This window comes from Polypterus senegalus, chromosome 7 (genome assembly GCF_016835505.1).
Source record: "Polypterus senegalus isolate Bchr_013 chromosome 7, ASM1683550v1, whole genome shotgun sequence".
Lineage (NCBI taxonomy): Eukaryota > Metazoa > Chordata > Cladistia > Polypteriformes > Polypteridae > Polypterus > Polypterus senegalus.
Window position 1 is genome coordinate 30,582,522 of NC_053160.1, and position 14,538 is coordinate 30,597,059.

General features: G+C 38.9%; 1 protein-coding gene across 2 annotated transcripts in view; it reads right to left on the reverse strand.

The window, feature by feature from the left end:
• Window positions 1–14,538, reverse strand: part of ankdd1b (ankyrin repeat and death domain containing 1B) — a 79,696-nt gene that overhangs the window by 37,477 nt on the left and 27,681 nt on the right. For both annotated transcript variants that reach the window (XM_039758418.1, XM_039758417.1), the window contains exons 2-4: window positions 11,335–11,435; window positions 7,027–7,125; window positions 2,151–2,249 (exon numbers count right to left, since the gene is read on the reverse strand). In XM_039758418.1, coding sequence (XP_039614352.1) covers window positions 2,151–2,249; window positions 7,027–7,125; window positions 11,335–11,435 — 299 coding nt within the window. The remainder of the gene's footprint in view (window positions 1–2,150; window positions 2,250–7,026; window positions 7,126–11,334; window positions 11,436–14,538) is intronic.

Sequence of the window (14,538 nt, forward strand, 5' to 3'; positions counted from 1 at the left end):
CATCAACTTTGAATTACAGGTTCTGTAATAAAGTGATATATGAATTTTTAGAAATTGACTTAGCAGTGTTGGCATACACTATTTTGAAATTACAACTTCTGTGGTCTGTGGTATAGCGGGTCCACAGCTCAGATTGAAAAGGCCAGTTTTGTTAAATTAATAATCGCCTCACTCGCGGCTTAGAGACAGGGCATGGTAGTGTGGGCCCGAAGCACTTCCCGGGAGCTTTGTGATGTGGGTGGTCCTCACTTAAATGCAAAGGTGAGGAATCGTCCGCATCCGTAATTGATACTGGGAACTGCTAATCACCACACCTGATCCACGTCCCCGTTATACATAACTGGAACGGGGGAGAAAAAAAAGAGAAAGAAAAAAACAAACCCAGTTTAAGTAAGAAGGCAGCTGGAAGAGTGTGTGTGTGTGAGAGAGAGAGAGAGCAAGAGAGAGAGGCAGGCAGCTGGGAGAGGCGAGCCCTAGCGGGGTGTTTGGCCGACACCTGGGGGCCAGTGGTAGTGGTTGCTCTTACTGAGCGCTTGTATGGAGCAGAAGTCACCAGGAGAAGGTTGGCTCGCCACAGCAAAGGCAGCGGGAGATTTGGAGTGGAACCCCAGTGTGAGCGTCCTGGCCATTGTGGGAAGCCAAGTCTTGGTCTGGAGGAGGGCTGAACGAAGCCAGGGATCAGGAGGCCACCAGACCAGCTAAGTGAAGAGGGTCAGCTGCGGGTAGGGTGACTACCCTGGTGCATAGCCTGGATGGGAGAAGCAGGGGAGTCGCCAACAGAAAGAAGGCTCCGGGCTTTGTTTTTAAAAGGACTGCTTTCAGCAATTGTTTTTAACCTCGTTTTTAAAGGATCTATTTATATGATTTTTAACCTTCACATTTGCCACTAGCTTTTCTTTTAATGGATGATTTATTTAGTGACTTATTTGAAGCACTGCACTATTTATTTGGACACTATTCTTGGTTTGATTTTAATAAAAGCACTTTTGCACTTTATGCACTAATCCCCTTGTTTTGTGATGTCCTCACTGATCAGCTCATCTGGTTACATTACCGAAGGTGTCGGGTTCAAGAGCTCCCAGAAGGCAGATGGAAGCATGGAACAGAACCTGCATTGTCACATGGTCCAAACTAGTTTAATTTAATTTAAAATGATTCCAACTAATATGAAATTTAACTGAGAACTTTATCCAAAAAGGTTTTGTCCAACTCTGGTTTCTGAACCTCTAAAATAGGAAAATGTTTACCAACTAATGTTTAATATTACAACTTTAATGCAGTACATACAGAAATTATCTAGACCATTTATTGGATTTGGAGGTCAGAGCCAGTGATGGAAGCACTAAACACAAGAAAACAATCATGGACTTGTCACCCATTTATTTCATTGTAAGACACACACACATAAGTCCACACTAAAACCAATTAATGCAACACCTTAAGATACACTGGAGATAAAACAAGTGAAAAGGGGCACAGCCCACGCAGATAAGAACTAGTCATGCGATTGTAATCCAGAATGTGGGGGATCTGTGAGGTAGTGGACCTAAACACGGCACCACCCTGCCGTAATCACAGTATACCGCCATTTGGCAGAAAGCCCTGCGTCCAAACTGAGACATATAAACCTGAGTGAGGGCCACATTCACAAATCTGACCATCTGTGAGTTAGCAAAGATAAAATCCATCAAGACAGAGATAACATGAAAGGGAGAATAGAAGAACAGACATTGAGAGAGAAAGAAGCCATCTAACTTAACATAAAATGACACACTGAGATATCACATCTATTTCCCTCAGGGACAAATAAAGTTCTATCTTTCCATCCATCTATCTATCTAGAGAATATTCACAAATACTCTATAAAAGAATTTCATAATGTGTTTTTTCTTTGTCTTAGTTTTATTTTGTTAATACATGTGTAACACATGAGTACACTGACAATTTGTTCAAATCCAAAAGCTGGACAATTGGCTCCAGCAGTCCATAAATTTTCTCAGCTCATCCATTGAGGTTATAAATCTTTTTTTTTACCTTTGACATATTTGTAATAAAGCTAAAATGAATTCCACTCTGGAAAAAGGTTTGGACGAAATCAAAAATGCATTAATAAAATAAACCCACTTAGCCTTGTCTCGTGTGTGCAGTACCTGATTAAGAGCCTTCTGGTTTGCACCTTCCTGTACCAGCATTTTCATGATGTCCGTGTGGCCAAACCAGGCCCCAAGATGAAGTGGCGTGATTCCATACTAGGAAAAAAATTAGGATATTAATAAAGTATAAATTAATTTTATCCTCAGACGGACATGTTTTTCAGATACACTGAAAGTGTTGAAGTACTTAAATTCTACTTTCATCATAAATTTGAGCAGATATATTAAGGTAATGACTGAGCTGCAAACATGGATGCCATTTGTACACAAACAGCCTGCTCAGGTCCCGTGTTGTTCTGAGAGTTATTAGATTCCTCTAGATGGACAGCACAGAGTCAGGGCACTTTAGGGTTAATTAGTTTCATCAATTTCAACTGTAGAGTTTATCAAATATTTCAACACACATTCTGGGATAGGCATGTTAAATACCTCCAGAGTTGGCAATAAAATCCAGCAGATATGATCATCAAAATCTAGCAGGTGGGAATGTAGAATCACTACTACAATGCTGCTGCGGTTCTCCTTTTTTATTAATATTAGTATTGGTAATTTTAACATATCACAAGGAGAACGACAGTTAATAAGAAAAGAGACCCTAAAGGAGCTACCTGGCTAACTTTTCAGCTAGGGAACTGAATCAGTAACCAGATTTAAACTCCACAACACACTAGTAGGTGTCAAAAAAATCTGAGGCAACGCGGGGCTAATCTAATAACTTTGATAGGAATGAAGGAGTTAGACAGCAATCTCAAGATAAACAGCAATCACTGCAGATTCACTTACTTAAAGGGACCCTCCATCTAAAAATGATTATTTTATCTACTACTTACTTGGTGGTGTTTGTAGTAATGTTCAAGAAAAAAATGCTAATCATGTTTTATGGAGAAGGTAGTTACAACAGTCATGACCCAATATGCTAAAATATTGTTAAATAAACCACATATAGGAAATCCTCTTGTGAACGGCTAAGAAGTGCACTTGAACGAGAACAAGCTTTTGAATTGTAAACCCACCTGCCCCCTCATTCACTGACAGGAGTCTGTGACGGATGCGGAGAAAAGAAAAGATTGAAAGAAAAACAGAGGTTAGTGGAGAGATGGGAGAAGCAGGGAAGCTGCTAAGTTGAAGGATGAAGGCACCAGGTTTTTAAAATAGGACTGTTTCTAGCCTGTTGTTTTTAACCTCGTTTTAATGGATTTATTTATTTGGGATTTTAACCTCTACTTGTCGTTTTTATGGATTATTTATTGAACTTTGAATAACTGCACTTTGGACACGGTTTTGATTTTTGTTTTAATAAAAGCACTTGTTCACTTTTTGCACCAACCCCTTGCTCAGTCTGATTTGTCCCCATCTGCCAGTTCATCCGGTTACATTACCGACGATGTTGGGTTCGAGGATCTCCCAAATGTGGAAGTGGCAGCATGGAGCCAGACCCACATCATCACAGAGTCTTACCAGTACTAGCTCATTTCTTTGGCATTTCACATCATGTCAACTGAGAGGGGTGAACAAGTAGAAAATAAGAGAAAGTAAAAACATTATTAGGTCAAAAGTATGCCTCATATTTGTGCATATTTTAGGTTCTTTAACAAGCAGAAGGTCATTACGTTACAAGGACCTGGGGAGCAAGCGTGGCCAGACCGTTACCTCCCCTAGAATGCTAAATGGCAGCCCCCCTTTGTTGAATCGGTGCCTCAGATTCCCGCAGAGCTTCATGGGATTGGGAGTTTGGTGCTGCTCTGTTGGGATCCGTGGGCGCCGCCAGGGAGTGCTGCAGCTGAGATAGGAGGTGCCGAGCCTGGATAACAGCTCTTCTGGGTGACCTATACAGGGTGTCCATAAAGTCCGTGTGCAATTTGAAATAGTTGCAACTTTGTAAGTATATGTGATAGAAAGAATCTGTAAAAATGATTAGAAAGAAGAAACACATTTTTTATTGTTCTTGTTAATTTTCAACATGTCCACCATCATTACTAATACAAAGGGGAATACGATTCTGTAGTTCTCGGAAAACATTTTCAAGCTGATTTTCAGTAATACCAGCAATCACATCAGTTATCCTAGCTTGCAAGTCTTCTAAAGATCAGGTTGAATAAACATTCGTTTTCACATGTCCCCATAAAAATAAAGCCAGTGGAGTCAAATCTGGCGAACGTGAAGGCCAAGTAAATGGTCCACCTCTTCCAATCCATCTGTTAGGGAATTTCTCATGTAGAAACTCTCTAACATGCAAAGCAAAGTGACAAGGAGCACCATCTTGTTGAAACACTGTATTCTCTATCAGTCCTATTTTTTCAAGTTGAAAAATAAAGTAATTTTGCAGCATTTCTAAATAGCTACCACCATTAAGGACACGCCCTTCAAAAAAGAATGGCCCTATGACTCGATTTTTTCCCAAAGCACACCACACATTAACTTTGGGAGAATCACTTTCACGTTCAACAGAGTCATGTGGATTTTCAGTTCCTCAAATATGGCAAAAATAAAACTTCTAAAGACAAAAACAAAGTAGATACATCAAGCTTTCTAATCCTTTTTACAAGTTTTTTCTATCACATATACTTACAAAGTTACAACTATTTTAAATTGCACACAGACTTTATGGACACCCTGAATACGAGGCCAGCAAGCAGTATTCCAAAAGCCAGAGTCGGGAGGAGGAGGAGGAGGAGGAGGAGGAGGAGGAGGAGGAGGAGGAGGAGGAGGATGAATCTTGCTGAGGAGGAGGTGTGGAGGAGAAAAGAAAAGGACTGAGAGATAAAGAGAAAATAAAAAAAACTAAGAAAGTAAAGTAAAGAAGGGGTGTGTTTGTTGGGGACACTGTAATTCAAATTCTCGTGTGCTTTTTGGACTTGTGCCTCTAGCATCTGTTTGTGTTGGGTTAGCGCGTTATAACGCCATCTATCCTCCACAAAGGAAATAGTAGCTTTCTGTTTTGTTCTCACCAGTTATGCTGTATTCTAGAGGATTTTTTGTTTAAAAACATAATAAATATACATAACACAAAAAAGTAGAATGATCTATCAATAGTTTCAACAGAAAATATTTCGAGATGAACAACACCTGCTCAATGTACCCAATCCTGTCAAACAAAAATAGAAATTCTTTGACCGTGACTTAAAAACTTTAATATACTCTGCCATTGAAAAATCAAGAAATATGGTGCTATGGGCTTAATATCTGACAAATGAAGGGAGAGGCAGGTGTTCGATTCAAAAGCTCGATCCTATTTAAAAGCGCTCTCTCACCATTCATGAGAGGACTTTCTGGAAGTGGATTATTTAACAATATTTTAGACAAAATACATGTATTTGGGACACCGTAAGCATTGGACTGGATATCTGACAGCTGGTTTACAGTATGTGACACCAGTCAATTGAGGTTTTTTTTCCTGGACATTTTGATATTGCTGGCAGTTTGCTCCGTGTTCATCCCTATTGAAACTTATTGTGTCAGGAACTTTGTTATCTCCTTCTCCATAAAAGCATGAGCTAAAATTTGTTCTCAGACATTACTACAAACAGCACAGGAATCATTACTACAAACAACATTCTTACATCCCTTTTAAATGTATCAGACTTATTACACTGACTTTCAACAATAAACACAAACCAAATGAAGATCAAAGTATTGCTGTACTTGCTTGTTAAGATTCTGTGGTCCTAATTGTTTCCTTTCTTTTTAAAACTGAAACCAATTCAAAATAAAGCACAGATAATAATCTAGTCAACCATTACAGGGTGTGGACTGGTGTGTTTACTGTAAAGAAACTATTTTAACAAAGTGTTTACAACGAAAGAGGAACTGGGGTGTTGTACCGTGTTAGCCATTATGGATGTAGTGCGAAGTCAAGCAAAATCACACCTTTTATTGGCTAACTAAAAAGATTACAATATGCAAGCTTTCGCCGCAACTCAGGCCCCTTCTTCAGGCAAGATGTAATCTCGAAAGCTTATTGCATATTGCAATCTTTTTAGTTAGCTAATAAAAGATGTCATTTTGCTTGACTTCTCACTACAAAGAAAGCAGACAAAAAGAGCTAACAGATTTCCTCAAGTGGGAAAATGATGAGGATGTCCAATTAAATGCAATATACTGTACAACTATAGCAAGAGCTGGCTTCCAACTGAAAAACGAATACCAGTCCAGCCATCCAGCACTTGGTTTCCTCTGCTTGTCTTATTACATCGTATTAAATGTTCACTTATTTAAAATGAAGTTTCCCCCCTATGTCCAATAAAGCTCAACTATTGTGTACTCTCAAAAAAACAACTATGATCTTCTGCATATACTGATCCCTCCTTTCGTCAAACATAAATTTCATATTTAATTCAAATGACCCGAGCTATCATACAGTTTTAAGAAACTTTCCAGCATCACACATCTTCCTATACAAGTTACAGTATGCAAAATTCTGTCATTTCATCTCAGTGATTTTTGGTAAGAAAAATACTGCAATACTAATGATAATCCAGTGACACCGCTCCAAGGTACTCTTCAATACTGAGCCACAGTTTTTTCTCAAATTGGTGGACTGGGACATTAGTGACATCTTCAGAGTCACACAGGAGGTCACTCGTAAGGTTTATTGTGAAGGTTACAGTATCAGTGGATCTTTAGTTAGCCAAGGAGTCCTAACCTGAAGCCACTGATAATCTGGCATATTCACCACCAGGCCATATAGACAGAGCCCTCCACGCGTTACTGTACCTTCAGGATTAAGTCATTCCCATTCAGACACTATATATAGACATGGAGCAGGTGCAGGTAGCAGTAAAAGTCAGAACTATTATAATATATTGTGTAGACCCTGCAGGAACTGCATTTTTAAACCTTTCATTTTATGCTCATACAGTCACGATTACCATACCTTATCAGCAACGTCCACTCGGACTTTCCGCTTTACTAAAAGCTCTACGACGTCTCGATGGCCACCAGCTACTGCAAAATGAAGGGCCGTGCGATCATGCTGCAAAACAGCAAACCAGTGAGCTCATTAAAAACACAGTTGTAGGACAATCATGTTTACATTAATAATCAATAATTATTATAATAATAATAACTTAAGTATTTTTATTATAAGCAAATAAGTTTGCAATGACCTAGGTGAAATTTCAAGCAATACAATGTAACTTTAGGTATCTCATGTGGGCCCTTACAGCACATTACTTCATGTCTTATGTGATTTCATTGCAATGTGTGACTGTATTTTTATATTATGATATGCAGGAGGAAAGCGCCCTCCATCCACCCATTTGTATCCAGGCACAAAGTCACAAGAGGCCAAAACACATCCCTTAAAACTTAAAAGCATAAGGCAGATGTCAGCTCTAGATGGGCAGCCAGTTCATCATAGGCAGGGCACACTCAAGCACACGCGCTAACACAGAGAGAGTTTCAATTTCTCAATGGACGTGCATGTCTTTGTGACGTAAGAGGAAAGGCAAAACTCTACACTTGGAGAGTCACGCACTAAACTAACATTTAGCAATTTAAAGCCAAACAAAAGCATCTCTAAGTGTTTTCTTTAGAGTTCACAAGACCTTTTTCTTGGTAGTGTAATAAAGTATGGATGGAACAGCACAACCTAATATGAACACTGACTGATTTATAGATTGGTCACCTATTCTCAACTCTACAAGGCTGCTGCTAATCTCACTTTAGAATGATGTAAGAAAACTGAGAACATAAGCACAAATACTGTTTTGTGCTGTGTTTGCCGCCCAGCTTTGCTAAATAAACTAGTGCTTCTTTAATTAAACTAATATAATATTTAATTAGTATATTAAATCAATGTCTGTGTTGTTCCTTTAGTGTTGTAATAACCTGAGATTATCATTGTTCAAATTAAGAAAATAAATTGTAGTTCCTTGGATTCTCATAGTGAAGGGTGCACTAAGCACACCACCTACTATGCATTGGTATTAAGCTTTTTCTTTTTTGTTATTTGTCTTTCTTTTTATTTTGCCACATTTTGATACTAATTCCATCTTCATCACCTACATTGTGAACAACCATTACATTATTATTTCAGAAAACAAGATATACAGGTGAGCCACAATGCTCAAAAGCTGCATTTGTTCTATTTCATTATTTGTTATTTAGGGTCACAATAGAACACAATATATCAAAAACTGAAGAGCAGAGTGTCAAATGTGTAAAGATGAAGACTACTGCTTTTTAACTTGTGAAAAGCCGCAGTAATTTCAGGTATTTGTGAGATGTGCCTCAGTGGCAGCTGGTGGTCTCTCAAACAGGTGAAGCACATCTTTGGCCTACATCATAAAATTAGTTAATTACTGCATCATGTTATTTATATGTAAATTCTGCCCTCCTTTCTTTTTGTAGAAAATGATCCTCACTCCCTACGGCTTCATCACTACATAAATGCAGTCAGTGGAGCTGTTTGTGTTGGTAGAGATGTGTCTGTCATAGAGGTAGCACACAATTGCGCCTGCTGAAAACAGGGCTTACATTTCCGCTTGAGGTGGAAGGAGACAAGTTGCCTTATTTAAAGATCTGTTCATTTTCCAGTCACATTTCAAACAGTTTATCTAAGGAAAGGTTTTACACACTGGTCAAAGGAATCTTTTATTTTTACATCAGTGTGCATACATAGAGCTGTTGTGACATGATAACGCTGTACCTGGCTTAGTTTTTACCACTCAACAAAGGAAATTCCTGCAAATTCTACTAGACATTGACCTGAAATCTGGGATTCTTGATGCAGCATCGTTCATTCTTGAATTCTCAGTAAACTCTGGGGTAACTTGTATATGTGAAAGGGGTTTTCGTGTGTTAAACACCCTACAATTTTAGGCAGTCGATACATGAAATATTATGGTAATTATTTACAGGGATAGATTCCCCAGCCATGACCAAAGTCTAACAAATGTTTACCAAGTTTCAGTCTTCAGACCTGTTATTTAAATCAGACCGTCTGTAATAGAGTAACAAAGAATGTTGCTTGTCTGCTTATAGCCTGTTTTCATAATGTGGTGCTCCTTTCCTATTGGCTTAAATTCCAAAAAATGATTTGCTAGGGAAAGACTAGTGGAGGTTTTTCATTGTTTATCTTTTATTCATTGTTTATATTTTTTTTTTTTTCTCCAGCCTTTGGAGTTTTTTTTGTTTTTTCTGTCCACCCTGGCCATCGGACCTTACTCTTATTCTATGTTAATTAATGTTGACTTATGTTTATTTTTTATTGTGTCTTCTATTTTTCTATTCATTTTGTAAAGCACTTTGAACTATATTTTTTTGTATGAATATGTGCTATATAAATAAATGTTGATTGATTGATTGATTGATTGATCTTTTGTTACTATGTATTCGAAAAATCTTCTAAGGCTGCCAATATTATACAGCAAATTTTTGTTAATCACATGCAGGCAAAAATGAAAAGCTGTAACTATTATTTTCAAAACTGACCTAGCAACTTTGGGAAAAGGAAAGGCTTCTATCAGCATGGCTTTGTGTGGGTGCTGCTCTGGGTAATCCAATTTTCTTCCTATAACATCAGTTTAATATGTCACTGTCCTCTGTATAAATATAATTTTAAAAATCTACTTTTCTTCTACTCACATGCACAGTGGACACAGATTTAGCACAGGGGCTCACCATTTAGAACTGCTAGGCAAGCATTAGCAGACAAGACAGGGACAACTGCAAATTGGGCAACGTGTACTATTACTGTGTGTCAAAGTCAGCATGAAACTGTGTCCTCTGTTGCCTTGTTTGGAATGGCATGATTCACCTAAGTGGGAGCCTGCCAGTGAAAAATTGGCATAAAGCCTTGGAACATTGCCCAGCACACCTTTGAAGCCGATAAACGGATGGGAGATAACATCATCCGACCTGGAAAATCCTTCCAGCGCAGCAATGAAAATGGCAGACTCTACAAATTGGGCCCCAACTCCTGAATTGGGTTCTTGCCATTGGCTTCCTTCGTCTGTTATGTCGCATAAGCCGTCATTAAACAAAGCTAAGTTTTATCCCCTATGTGATTTCTTACTACCGTATCACTAAGGGTATCGCCTTTATATCCATCCATCCATCCATTTTCTAACCCACTGAATCCGAATACAGGGTCACAGGGGTCTGCTGGAGCCAATCCCAGCCAACACAGGGCACAAGGCAGGAAACAATCCTGGGCAGGGTGCCAACCCACCACAGGACACACACAAACACACCCACCACACACTAGGGCCAATTTAGAATCGCCAATCCACCTAACCTGCATGTCTTTGGATTGTGGGAGGAAACCGGAGCGCCCGGAGGAAACCCACGCAGACACAGGAGAACATGCAAACTCCACACAGGGAGGACCCGGGAAGCGAACCCAGGTCTCCTAACTGCGAGGCAGCAGCGCTACCACTGCGCCACCGTGCCGCCCTCGCCTTTATATATTATATCTATATAGATTCAGGTTATGTAACACACCACAATTACAAAAGAACTCATTCCAACAAGCAAGCTAGCACCCCCTGCTGGATACACTTCCCAAATCTAAAATGTTTTGTGTGCCAGATGAACTTGTGGCCCTCTATGAATATTGGTGGATGGGTGTGTGAGTGGGTCCTGTGGTGGACTGGCACCCTATCCAGGGCTGTTCACTGCTGTGTTCCACTGCTGGCTACTGGCAACACTGAATTGGGTTTAGTGGGTTTGAGAATGGTGGGGTATTCTGTTATTGCCATTACAGCGTGTTTACATTATTTTAATTTGGGTATTTTCACATTATATGCAATAAATGTTTATCAATCAGTTATTGCTTTTAACCACACTGAGTAATGCTGAAAAAAGGCCTGCATGCACTCCACATTTAATTACGTGGCCAAAGCCAGCAGCACAAATGCTAATACAAATAATCAGACAGGTAGAGGAATTACCTCACAAGCCAGTTCAGTGCAATGGCTATGTATTTCCACTGTGTGGTTTATTTTTTTAATTTATAAGAAATACATAAAATATAATGCTGTTATTCATGCTATTTCACAGTAACTGCATCATGGATCTGTCCAAATACACATTTGTATAAGCTTCCATTCTTTTCCACATAATATGGTACAACATTGCTGTATGCCAAAAAAATGAAATGACAGCAATGGAAAACGTGCACCTTTGGGTCAGCTGCTTCCACAAATCATCACAGGAATATGCAGTGCCATATACTCACAACATTCTTGGCATTGTGGTTAACGTTCTTTCCAAGAAGTGTCATTGTTGCTACATCATTCCTCTTAGCAGCTTCCATGTAATCCCTCTCAATTTGTAAAACTGCAAAATCAGAAAGAATAGAAAGTGATGTGCATTAACCAATAATACTAATTTAATATTTTAAAAAATAGTGACTTAATCTACTCAGTTAATCTACCAAATTATTAAAAATAAGAAAATTCATCCATTTTCAGAATGTGGCATTAGGAGGAAATGGTGTCTATCCCAGCAGCTATAAGAAAGAACCAGTCCTGGACAGGGTGGCAGTACATCGCAGTCTTCTCACAATTCCCCTCAGGTATTAATTTTGTATATATAACATACTAGCTCTCCCTTGCAGCACCGCCCATGTAGTATTGAAACATGACAAGCTTTAAAAATCAATTAAAAATAAAAAAAACAATGTAATTCTCTCTGAGTGAATGTCAAACATTGCCACTGTATCTGATCGTGTTCAGCTCTGACTGGTGAGCGTCCCTCATGTGGGGAGAAAAGCACGTGGCTATGATATCTCTGGCTACCCTCTAAAACACACATAGCTCTGATCTCTCTCTCAAAAATGTCAAACGCTACTCCTTAACAATCTGTAGATTATAATGTCTGATGAACAAACAGGTATCACTAGCTGAGCAGAGGCAAGATGCACTCCAACATGTGGCGAGAGGTTGAGCGACTCGAACAGAGGCTGGTGTGTAAATGAGGAGGGCCCTGACCCCTCCCCTCGGCCCACAGCCTCTCTCTCAAATTAATTGTTACCGCACGCGAACTATAGATACTTTGTGCGTTCAGAGAAGTTGTAAAATCAGCTGGAATGTTCAAGCAAATTATAGAAAAAAAACCCAAACTAAATCTGTTAAGTAGTTCTCTCGTGAAACAGACAGACAGACGTTGGATTTTATACATATATACAACCGGTAGGCAATTGCTGCTTGTCAATAAATAATGTCTGGCTATCAAGTTCTGATGTGTTTAAAGCTGTTTTGGCAAGTTTTTTTTTGTAAAATTTCAAAGCATTGCTCCTTTTTTTTAATCCTCCTTAAAAATATTTATTCATATATTTCTATGATTTTAATGTCATGTGTGATGATGTTATTCTTGCTAGCTCTGACCAAGTTTTTCCCTTATCTCTTGTTTGCCTGATAACTTTGACCCCTGCCTGTTTAACTTTTCCTTATTTAAACATTTTAAGATTCCCATTTTGGAGCTCGAAGTTCAAATACTGATTATTGATGGACAAATACATTTTCCCGATCAATCTGGGCCCACCTCCTATGACAAGATTAGGTTCAAATAATTTTAGTATTCGTCAGATATAGTCATTAAGAAATGAGAAATAGTAAATGATGCTTATTGAAAACAAGAACCAGGAGATGGAGAGATCAAAAAGGGTCAGGCAGAGGTGTCAAAAAACATGCTGCAGTCAAAATACCAAAAAGTGTTAAAATATTCTATATATATATATATATATATATATATATATAAATACACTGTAAAAAACACACTTATATTAAGTTTAAAAGTGTACTAAAAATAAAAAATAAGCCTCTCATACATCACTCATAAAAATAAAAGGTGGGCACTCACACTTTTATTTTACAAGTTATGTATGAGAGACTTATTTTTTACTTTTTAGTACACTTTTTAACTTAATATAAGAGGTGGTTTTTAAAAAATATTTTATATATGTATATATAGGATTGGCTCCAGCAGACCCCCGTGACCCTGAAGTTAGGATGTAGCGGGTTGGATAATGGATGGATGGATGGATATATGTATATATTATTTTCAATTTTTTAGTCTTGGGTTTGTTCTAGCATCATTTCAATATTTTCACACTTCCTTTAATATTTCTATCCATTACCAGTGCCATCTGGTTGGTGATTGGTGAAATCTTTAACTATTCTTCTTATGAAAATTTCATTTCTTAATTAACACAGATTAATTGATCAATTAGTGAAACTGTTTATTGATTCATGTATTGTCATCAGAAGTGAGTATGTGTGCAAAATTTCAAGTCATTTGGACAATAGCAAGTGGGTTAAATATCAATTACAAGATGTGTACCAGACAACAAACAGGTGAAGTTAAAATAAGCATGGTAATAATAATAATAAAAACCAGAACTCTAATTCATCTAGGGCGGCACAGTGGCGCAGTGGTAGTGCTGCTGCCTCACAGTTAGGAGACATGTACTTTTCGTATCTGTGTGGGCTTCCTCCGGGTGCTCCGCTTTCCTCCTGTAGTCCAAAGACATGCAGGTTGGGTGCATTGGCGAATCTAAATTGACCCTAGCGTGTGCTTGGTGTGTATGTGTGTGTGTGTCCTGCGGTGAGCTGGCGCCCTGCTTTTTGTTCCTGCCTTGCACCCTGTGTTGGCTGGGATTGGCTCCAGCAGACCCCCGTGGCCCTGTGTTAGGATATAGTGGGTTTGAAAATGACTGACTGACTCTAATTCAAAATCTTGGTTGAAATAATCATCCATCCATCCATTTCCTAAACCACTGAATCGGGTCACGGGGGTCTGCCGAAGCCAATCCCAGCCAACACAGGGCACAAGGCAGGAACCAATCCTGGGCAGGGTGCCAACCTACCGCAGGACACACACAAACACACCAATCACACACTAGGGCCAATTCAGAATCACCAATCCACCTAACCTGCATGTCTTTGGATTGCGGGAGGAAACCGGAGTGCCCGGAGGAAACCCACGCAGACACGGGAGAACATGCAAACTTCACGCAGGGAGGACCCGGGAAGCGAACCCGGGTCCCCTAACTGCGAGGCAGCAGCGCTACCACTGCACCACCGTGCCGCCCAAATAATCATAGAAATGTTTTCAAAATACCTAGTATTTGTTTTCTGTAACTATCACTAACACACATGGTGTGCCATGCACTGATATCCACAATCCAAACACACTGCAGTGACATCACTATATTAGCAGTAAATGAAATAAACAATAAGAAAAAATGTCCAAAATGACACTTTTTTTTCTAGGACTGACAAAACAACAAGTTGTTTTTCACCAGTTCGGTAATTTTTTAACATTTTTTTTTAAAGAAATGTATTTTTTAACATATCACATTAAAGGATAAGGTCGATATTTTTCTAGGCAAAGCTATTTCTCTATAAATGTGGTATATATGCATTTGCCACACAAAATT